The 10314-nt window shown below is 33.9% G+C and overlaps 1 protein-coding gene across 4 annotated transcripts; it reads left to right on the top strand.

Annotated features, from left to right (window-relative positions):
- Positions 1 to 4855: 4855 nt before the first annotated feature.
- On the top strand, positions 4856 to 9890 carry LOC105042878 (GDSL esterase/lipase At5g03980). Of its 4 annotated transcripts, none has more exons than XM_010920230.4 (7): positions 4856 to 5103; positions 5652 to 5681; positions 6570 to 6911; positions 7892 to 8104; positions 8242 to 8390; positions 9035 to 9308; positions 9409 to 9890. In XM_010920230.4, exons 1-7 carry the CDS (start codon positions 4992 to 4994, stop codon positions 9669 to 9671), a joined length of 1383 nt encoding a protein of 460 aa, XP_010918532.1. In that variant the 5' UTR covers positions 4856 to 4991; the 3' UTR covers positions 9672 to 9890. The 4 variants fall into 4 exon arrangements, with proteins under 4 accessions (XP_010918532.1, XP_010918533.1, XP_019705403.1 ...); XM_073256401.1 differs by having other exon boundaries at positions 5027 to 5103; positions 6625 to 6911; XM_010920231.4 differs by lacking the exon at positions 5652 to 5681.
- The last annotated feature ends 424 nt before the right edge of the window (positions 9891 to 10314 follow it).

Here is a 10314-nt window from a genome sequence, read left to right as displayed (position 1 = left end):
TATGTAAGAATAATCTGTTCGAGAATCGAAGGAGTGTATCAAAAGATACATCTTTATATCAAAATTTACTAATATTATTTTATTTTTTTTATTACAGGATGCTAGGACATTCGGCTCTCACCCACCAATTGCCGAAGAGGAACAGGAGGAGGAGAAGGTAGACAATGATGAAGATCAAACTTGATTTTTTTTTGATGTATTATATTTTTTGATATTGATTGTAAAAAAATTATATAATTTATATTTTTAATATAATATAATTAATTTTTTATTTTTTATTATCATATTATCTTTGTATTTTAATTATAACATGTATTAGAAATCATAATTTATTGTGTTTAATTAAAATAAATTTTAAAAAATATTTTTATTAATTTAAAAAAAAAATTAATTATTAGTATTAGCGATGATATTTGCGACGACAAATACCATTGCTAATACTTATTAGCGATGACATTAATGATGATATCATCATTTCTAATATTTTTTTAAAATTTTTTATTTAATTTAAAAATTAAAAAAATTAAAGACAACATTAGCAACAGTATTGTTTATCGCTAATAATTATTAGCGATGGTATTAGCCATAAAAATATCGTCGCTAATATTTTTTAAATTTTTTTAAAAAATTAATTTTAAAATTAAAAAATAATTAATGATGGAGTTCTTCCATCGCTAATGCCGACAATATTTTTTGTCGCTAAGAAGGATATTTAATGATAACATTTTTTCAGATTGGTTATTACGATGGAATTAGTGATGGTGACGTTATTAACGATGGCTAGTGGACTATTAACGATAACAAATATCTATCGCTAATAGTCTGGATTCTTGTCGTATTACCTGGATCGCTTTGTGTAGGTCTGATGGTCTCGTAGGGATAGAGTCATCCATAGAGTTTGTCTCTCACATCTCAGGGCGCAGTCGCTGTGCAGCAGCCGTAAGTGTTTGGACTTGCTCCATCAGGATAGTGACCAAGTTTGGATGCACGATGGTAGTCTATCGAGGAGCTTGCCCCTCAGTGTTCTGTCTATTAGGATTGCTGCGAGAAAGGACCGCCGGCATGATATGGTGAGGTGGTTCCATCACTAGGCTTTTATTGCCTTCTTTCAAAAATGGGGTGTGGCCTCCGTCCTTCCTCTAGCACCAATTTATTGCTGTTCTTTTCCAACCAGCATGGTGCGGCATGAGTGGCACGATGGATTGACTGCCAGACTGGAGCATGCGATGCTAGACATGGCCTTCAAATACCTGCAAGGAAAGTTCGCATGCTGGAGAAGGTCGATAGGGGGTTCTCTGATGAGGGATTCTCCAATGCTTAAGTTAGTATCGCAGTCGGAGTGGGAGAACAATAGGAGGTGTTGTGAGAGCCAAAGAGGGAGAGAGAGGAACCTCCTGTAATGTTGGTTTTGGCCTTTTTTTTATGAGGGGAGGCCTATCAGGTGGTGGGTTGCCACTTGTCGAAGAAGTGGTTGTCAGAAGGCCAGAGGTAGTAGGCATTAGACTGATCCTGATGGGACCAGTCTTCCACTACTGAAAAAAATTGTCAATATCGTTGGCTGTTGAATCGAGATGCTCTGCACGTCAAAAAACCTTCGGAGCTTCAATGAATCTCGTAGAGGATCCGGACAGAGATCGAGTGGGGTCAGTGGTTATCCGATGATGTAGATATCATCGAGCTGCTAATCTTATCTGGATGGTCAGATCGTAGCCAAAATCTATGGAGCTGCCAAAGAGGCCGCACGATGTCACTCAGACCATGTGATCTTTATGGCCAGGTCATATCGCCATATGCTTGCCACGTCATCAGGAGGTCACCATATCATCGGATGGATAACATACGGTCTAACACATCCTATTTAGCCTAGAAGAACTTGAATCAGGTTTTTGACTAGTTTATCTTTAGTATTTCATAATGGAAGTATTCTCTCTCTCTCTCTCTCTCTCTATATATATATATATATATACACGTGTGTGTGTTTGTTTGCTTTGCATGTACCTTTTAGCCTATGAGATTAGTTGCAGTTTCCATATCCTTCAAGAATCTATGCAGTTATGTTATAGGAATGCAAGCTTTTAGTTTATCAATAACTTGATATCTTTGAAGACGTGGAGAACCCGGATTGGTTGTTGCAAGTGCAAACAATTCATAGTTATGATCAATAAGCATCGAGCCATGAAGTTTGGAAATAATTTTAGGCAATGACAATCTCCATATTATTCATAAATCATAGGATTTGAAGTTAGAAGCCGATACACTTGAATCACAAAAGAGATCGATTTCATTTAGAATCTAATTTTTTTAAAAAAAATTCTAGCATGAATCAAAAGCAAAAAACATAAAAATAATATTTTAACCTCACGGAGACATGAGGTCGAAGGAGAGGACTTCCAATCTACTTCGTCTTCTTTTTGGAAAGATATAACTTGAAGCAACAAATCTTCCTCTAGCTTACATGCCGCAACTTTATTAATGGAGGATGGAAGGATGATTTTGAATTATTTTTAAAACTCAACTGATCTATTTGAAAATTTTTGATGATGAAAGAGATATGTATAGAATCTAAATAAGGGAAGATAAAATCATATCTTTTTTTAAAAAATTTTGCTTCATTTGAGTTTGCTCCAACATTTCAGAATAAATAAAGAAACTTCACTCAACAAAGTGTAGAGAAAAATTCTTAAATGTTTATGATTTTTTGAAAATATATTTGAAAAGTTTTCTATTTATCATGAGAAATCATGAGATCATATTTATTACGTGAAAAGAAACGATTCTTCCATGCAATAGTGTGAAAAGAATCAATTCTTTCATGCAATAGATGCATTTTTGTGTGATTGTCACCGAAAAGAATACGAATTGGGTGAGAAGAGATTCCATATAACATCATCCAAATCATTATATATCATCTACAAAGCCTAAAGTACAAGTACCAGAAAACCTATTTGTCTGCGAAGCCCTTGGCCGATGCACTAAGCCACTACAAAATAATTGCATGATATCATACCATAAATCTATTTATATGAGAAATCTTGGTCCATGAACAAGGATCTTCACGAGCTTGTGAATTTTTATGGAGAGTAAAATAGATCAAGTGGTTAGATTGTACCTTCAATCTCTAGCATATAAATTCATGGCGGCTGTAAAGTCTACTTATATTTTTTTGTACATTATGATTGCACTGATATGAAACAGAAGGACAGAATTTAACAAGAAGAGTACACGATGGATCCTTAAACTTATGCTTGTAGCTGTATATGGAGATTTTTATGAGTAAAAGAAAGGAGATGCTTAATGTATTCCCACTTTATATATACTCTTAGACATAGTATTAATAGGTAGAAATGAATAAAAAATGCATAAGAAAAGCCGGGGTGCATTTATCAAGAAGGAGGTTCGACTCCTTTTTATGCATATATGCAAATTTTTTTTTTTTTTTGATAGAAGCATATATGCATACAGTTGATGAGGGATTTAAAAAAATAATGCATACATTAAAAAAATAAAGGCATACGTCATCAGGAAAGAAGTGTGGTTGATCGGCAAGCGGCATCATATTAATGAGAAATCTTTAAAACAATTATCAAATTTAAAACATTTTTTTTTACTTGCATAGCACTATGATGTTTGGATTTGCAAGTGTGTTAGATTAGGTCTTGGTGATTTCAAGCTAAGGACTAGACCTAATACATTAACTTTTTAAATTGGATCAAATCGGCTCTGATAGACCCAAGTTTTCACTTAATTTCTTTTCTTGTGTCCAATGGGGTCTATTCTGATTAGGTCCAATTTTGTGGGACTTATGTGCAGGTTAAACTGGATGCTAAGAAGCACACATATGTATGCTGAAATCAGTTTCTGCAGACCGAAACGATGCCATATTTTAACAACACAAACAACCAAAATTCAAAATAAAAAAATAATTAAAAATTTGTACAACCGAAGAAGTGCCAAAAAGAGAAGGAAACACATTATTTGTTCAAGAGTGGAAGGAGTTTTCGTCGTCCTTGACTCGCATCAGGAGTCGGAAATCTAGAGGCCGTTGGATTTTCCTAGCCTCTACCTCCATTTAGAGCACCCCAACCTCCTTCAAACCTAACCATTGATTCCAATTTAGAGATGGTAACGAGTAGTGTTTGAATTAGATATTCTAATATCTATCTTCAAATTCAAATTTAATAATTTATATTCAAATTCTATTCGATATTCGATCGGATAAACAAAAAGATATCCATCTCCATACCCAATGAGTTCGGAGATACTCACGGATAACCCATTTCCCCATATCCAATCCATATCTGTTCCATACTTTTTTCATATCTAAAAAAATAAATAATTAAAATAATTATATATATATTATTAATTAAAATAAAATTATCAATTCAACAAAGAATATAATTTATAAGTCCAAATTTATAGAAATCAAACGTAGAAATAAAATTACAATTCAACGTAGAACATATAAATAATCAAAATAATTTTATACGTATTATCAATTAAAATAAAATTATCAAAATAAAATTATAAACATATATATTCGAATATGAATTCGGATATTACTCATATCCGTAAGTTCAGATCAGATTTGGATTCAGATTTAGATAGAATATAGTACTATTCATATTTTATCATCTGTATCATAATTTTTAAATTTTATTTAAATTTAAATTTAAATCTGATCAAATTTTATTTTTTAAATTTGATCAAATTTAAATATGATGTATATCCTGCCCGGAACTATTTTATCATCCCTATTCCAGTTAAATCTGTGAGGGCTCAGATTTTTTTTAACTTTTCTGCACGGTTCTTAAAGCGGTTCAAAATCCAAAAAAAAAAAAAAAAAAAAAAAAGAGAGAGGCGCGGAGAAAGAGGACTTCCGGAAGAGGTCCACTTCTTCTCTCCCGATTTCCGTCAAAAAGCAAGAACAAAACCCACTAAAACTCGGACTCATACGACCCTAATCACGTCTATAAATAGTGATCCCCTCTTTCATGGATTCCCATCACCAAATTTCTCAGGAAATCACCGCCAGTTCCGATCCCTTTCCTTGGGTTTTCACCGGAAAACTCACCGGTTTTCCTCGAGTAGCCTCGTCGGATCTAGGTAAGACACTAAGCCTTCTATTCCCTTTCTTTTCCTGGACTATCGGTGCCGAATCACCGGTTTTGGGCTAGAGTAGGATTCCCCTGTTCCGATTCTTCTTCCTTTGTTTTACAAGCGACCGGCGGCTGTGGCCACTGTCGTGGTCATGTCTCAGTCGGCACTAGGTGCCGCCGTTGGTCGCCGGCCGTGTTTCCACGGTCGGGGTTGTAGTTTGGTTTAGTTATTTTATTGCTATCTTTCTATAATCTGTAGCAATTTAGGATTAACCACTTGTGGTCTTTTAAACTAGTCATGTTATTGCTGTCTTCCTATGAGATTTAAAATATGAATGCGGTAGTTCGAATTGAGCACCTGTATTTTTTTGAATTAATTATTTTTTTAATATTTTTTATGAAAATATGATTATAATAATCTACGGAACTAACTATTTTATTATTTTATTATGAATGATTGACCTATCAAAATGGCTAGCCGTATCTCTTTCGCTTCCTTAAAATTTTTTCATCATTTCAATATAATTTTTTTAATTATTAGTTTCGATTTTGCAGAAGTACACTTTGGACGAGAAGTGGATAAGCGTGGGTACCACACTTCAATCTTCAAATTGTAGTAAAATTTTAATTTTTTTATTTAATTAACTTTGGATGAATTAGCTTGACTTAGGGGAAAAAAAATGTGTTGTTTAAAAACCAATTTTGTCGGGTGGTTTGTTTTTTGATTGTTAAAATTGTTGATATTAAATTGCTTGGACGGTGTTATGGGTGCGTTTTGATTGGTAGGCCATTTGTTGGATTTGTTATTGGGTTAGCTATGAATCCCTGCAAGCCCATCTATAAATGTAAGGGTTTTGCCAACCAGTGCCCACAGGGCACTGGTCAAGGAACATTTACTGTTCCTTGAAAACCGGCAAAATGCCCTTGCCAGCAAAACCCAAAAAGTATAGATCATATTAACTACCAAATCTAACTCAGAGACGTAAACTTCAGAACAACGGAGTAAATCACTCGTAATAAATATGAGTTGATCTAATCAAATTTAAATCATATCAATTTAAATTCAATCAAATTTAAATCAAATTAATTTGAATTTAATTTAATTAAATTATCATATTTTTTGAATTTTATCGATAAAGCAGTTTTGCTGGTTTCAAGCAACAATAAATGTAACTTCACCAGTGCCATAAGGGCACTGGCTAGCAAAACCCTAAATGTAAATATTGAAGAGCTTTATACCTTGTATTTTTGAGATTTTTTTTTTATATCTTGTAGATATTATTTATAAACTATATTTATCATAACGAGGACATCTACTCTAGTATTTATCTTGGTCGGTTTCTGCTTTGCAGTAAGCTTTTCACGGAAGACAGCTTCTGGAATCTACTCTCCTTTTTTAGTTAGGATTCGAACTAGGTGTTCTTTTCCGATCTGCTCTAAAAACTCTCTTTCTCTCTTTAAAATCCACTGCAGTCAGGACTTACTCGTCTATCACGAACTTCTCCTCTCTCTCTCTCTTTCCTCTAAGGCGGCAACGGGTGATTCCGCTCATGGCTCTCAAGTCTCTGCTCAAGACTGTCTTCTTTCTCTTTTTGGTGCTATTTTTTGGGACTTCAGCTGGGCTCAAGGAGAGGGAAGGATGCTACATCGAGGCCATATATAGCTTCGGAGACTCCATTGCAGATACTGGAAACCTTATTCGTGAGGGTGTGGATGGGGCTTTCGCACCCATCGCACACCTTCCGTATGGTGAGACCACTTTTAAGAGGCCCACTGGGCGTTGCTCCAACGGTCTGCTCATGATAGACTACCTTGGTAATGTTCTCTTGCGATAGTTATTTACTATAGCTTTTTTATATTTTGATCGTTTTCGACATGCATTGCGATGCTCTGCATAGTTTTTAGTTTTCTTTGGAGTTCGATGATTTCTGGAGCTTCATATAAATTTGAAGTATCCGCATGGCCGTTGCTTAATTTGCAGATAAGATCATGAACCTGTATCTTTCTCAAGAAATCATTAGATAGGATTTTTTTTTTTTAAAGATTTTCTTGATAGATCGATATAGTACTGAACTAGAACTCTTTGCTTGAGGAAAAAGAAAATGTTAATTAGAACTTGATCCAACCTGATACCATGTTGTTGATTTACCTGTTAGATGAATTGCTGATGTTCTTGTTAGATGAAGTCTTATAAATCTGGCAAAACAATAAAAAATAGCGATCATATTATTGATCCTCTCCTAATGATGCAATCATAGAAAGCAATTATTGATCCTCTCTAAATCATATAACCTGAACTCTCAAATATATGAAAGAAAATTTGCCAACACAAAATCTGCATATAATTGTTATAAAACATGCTCAGATAGACAATTCAGATTGAGAAAACAATTTGGGAGTATTTTGTCAGCTTTTGGTCATTGTTCATGTGAGGAGTGTGAAAATAAAATTTGAGAATTAAAACTAAGAATTTTTGACAAATTGTTTTTCTAGGACAACATGACAATTCCCCTCTAAATATCGGACATACATATTATTAGATTTTTTTTTTTTTTTCAAATTCAATAACAGACTTGTTGAATAGCTACGATATGAATATATGGGAACAGATGAGAACATTAATCCTTAAACTGGTCAACTATACATATAACAGATAATATCACTCAATAACTGTTCATAAAAAGCTCATATATGATTTCAAACTTAATATTGCTGCAAATCTAAACCTGCATTGTTTAATTATATATTAATAGTTGCATGAGCACTAAGCCTTAATTTTTGTGCTTTCTTTTCAGCTTTGTCCCTCAAGCTTCCTTTTGTTAATCCGTATTTGGACAAGGATGCTAATTTCAACCATGGAGTCAATTTTGCTGTAGCTGGGGGCACTGCACTTGATGTTTCCTTTTTCAAGGAAAGAGGCATTATGATGCCTTATACTAATAGTTCTCTAAACGTTCAACTTGAATGGTTCAAATCCCATCTTGATTCTATTTGCTCATCACAAACAGGTATCTCTTATAATTTGTTAACTTTTAGCTCTAACGTTCTCTATTCTTTTCATTTGCAATTTATTTTATAAATAAGATTTTACTACAATCATCTCATACTCTTTATTAATTTTATTTATTTATTCACGAAATTGTAGATTGTGCTGAAAAGCTTAAACATGCTCTTTTTTTGGTGGGAGAGATTGGAGGCAATGACTATAATTATGCCTTCTTTGGAGGAAAATCCATCACGGAGGTGATGAACTATGTTCCTCATGTTGTGACAAGCATAATAAATGCTGCTAAGGTAAAGTTTCTTTTCTTCAATACGAGACAAGTATCTTCATGACTTTTCTCATGCTCTCTTCCTGGCAAAGAACAAGAAATAGTATTCAACATATATTCATATCTGCATAACTTTGTCATATGTATTTCGAATACTAGTTTTCTACCAACAAAAAAAGAAAAAAAAAAGAATACTAGTTAAGATACTTTCAGATATAAAGAACAGAGAAGATAAGGATCAAAATTGGATATTTGAAGATGATAAGACTAACAACCAAGCATGTAAAAGCAGTAATAAGATTTTACTTGGTTAGAAACTACTACGTTTGAGCATTAGATGATGATGCCTTATGTTCACATACGTACTTGTTTAGATCATATTTTCTATAATTATAAAAATTGATAAGATAATAAGAAATATAAATTATTTATACCACTAAATGTGTTCACATGCCTTTGTTTTACTTCCTAATGGAGTAATGATGCATGATCTAAACAATTGTATAAAATTTACTCAAAAAAAAAATAATGGTATCAAAATTTAATAGTACTTGCGTGAGAAATATTGACTGTTCCTTTTTGATGCAAATAATTATTTCAACAGTCATGCAATCATGTCTTTATGATAGTATGTGCTAAAATTATTTTGTGTTGAATATCTTTTAGGAAGTGATTAATATGGGAGCTATTCAACTAGTTATCCCTGGAAATTTTCCCATCGGATGTTTGCCAAGCTACTTAACAGCATTAAATTCATCAGATCCAGATGCTTATGACAACCGACTGTGTCTTAAAGGACCAAATACCTTTGCAATGCTCCATAATTTAAAACTTCAAGAAGCGATACAAGAGTTGAGAGAGTCATATCCCCATGTGGTCATCATGTATGCAGATTACTACAATGCCTTCATGACTCTCCTTGACAATGCACTGGATTTAGGTGGGTCAAGTTTCAGAATTGACATATAATACACCATTCTTGATTTTAATGATGATATTATAATATACGAATCAAACTTATATCAACTTCTTAACTGCAGGTTTTGACAAGAATTCATTGATGAAAGCTTGCTGTGGAGGTGGTGGCGAACATAACTTTGATGCCACCAAAATGTGTGGTTCTCCAGGAGCTTCAACATGTGACAACCCTGCTCAACATATAAGTTGGGATGGAATTCATTTAACACAGGAGGCATACATGATCATGGCACGACAGCTGATCAGTGGTGGATTCGTTTATCCAAGCTATGGAGTCCAGGAGAAGTGGAAATGCTGGTATCGGATTGGCGAGTCACTTTCCTGAGCTATTGAGACCAAGAGAAGTGGGAGCCCTAATGTTGATATAATATCTTATCCTATTTAGCCTAGCTAGGAACTTGGACCAGGTTGTTGATTAGTCTGTTCTTGTTTTTATTTTTATTTTTTATTTTTTTTCGTTTTTGATGATTTGTTTAGAGTATTAGTTATCTATCTTTGAGGAATCTGTCATTTTGTGCTTCATCAATTATAGACATTTCCCCTATATTTGATGGTCAAGATTCTTTCTAGCTCCACCATCTGTATGGCAATCTTGTTCTTCAATACTAACCTCCAACACAGGGGTGGTAGTACATGTGTAGGTCTCATAGCTTCTGAAATTGACCTCCCACAATGAACTGACGTCAGCCTTTAGTCTTCATATCCTGAAAAAATCTAAGCTATGGCAGTATAGGATGAAGAAGACCCGAAGATAATGAGTTTTTAGTATATTGGAGAACCAAGCTTCGTGGTTACAAGCTTTGCAAGGTGCTAACAATGTCAGACTTCAACAAATCTTGTATATACAATTATTTCATTCTTCTGTTAGGCAAGAGAGTTTATCTTTATCAGCAATTCCAATCCAATTTTATCGGCAAGGAAAGAGTAAGAATCTCTTGACGGGGAAAGAATGAACTGACCACATCAAT

The sequence above is a fragment of the Elaeis guineensis genome, chromosome 4, assembly GCF_000442705.2.
Source record: "Elaeis guineensis isolate ETL-2024a chromosome 4, EG11, whole genome shotgun sequence".
In the NCBI taxonomy this organism is placed as follows: Eukaryota; Viridiplantae; Streptophyta; class Magnoliopsida; order Arecales; family Arecaceae; genus Elaeis; species Elaeis guineensis.
This window is presented reverse-complemented; position numbering and strand designations above follow the sequence as displayed.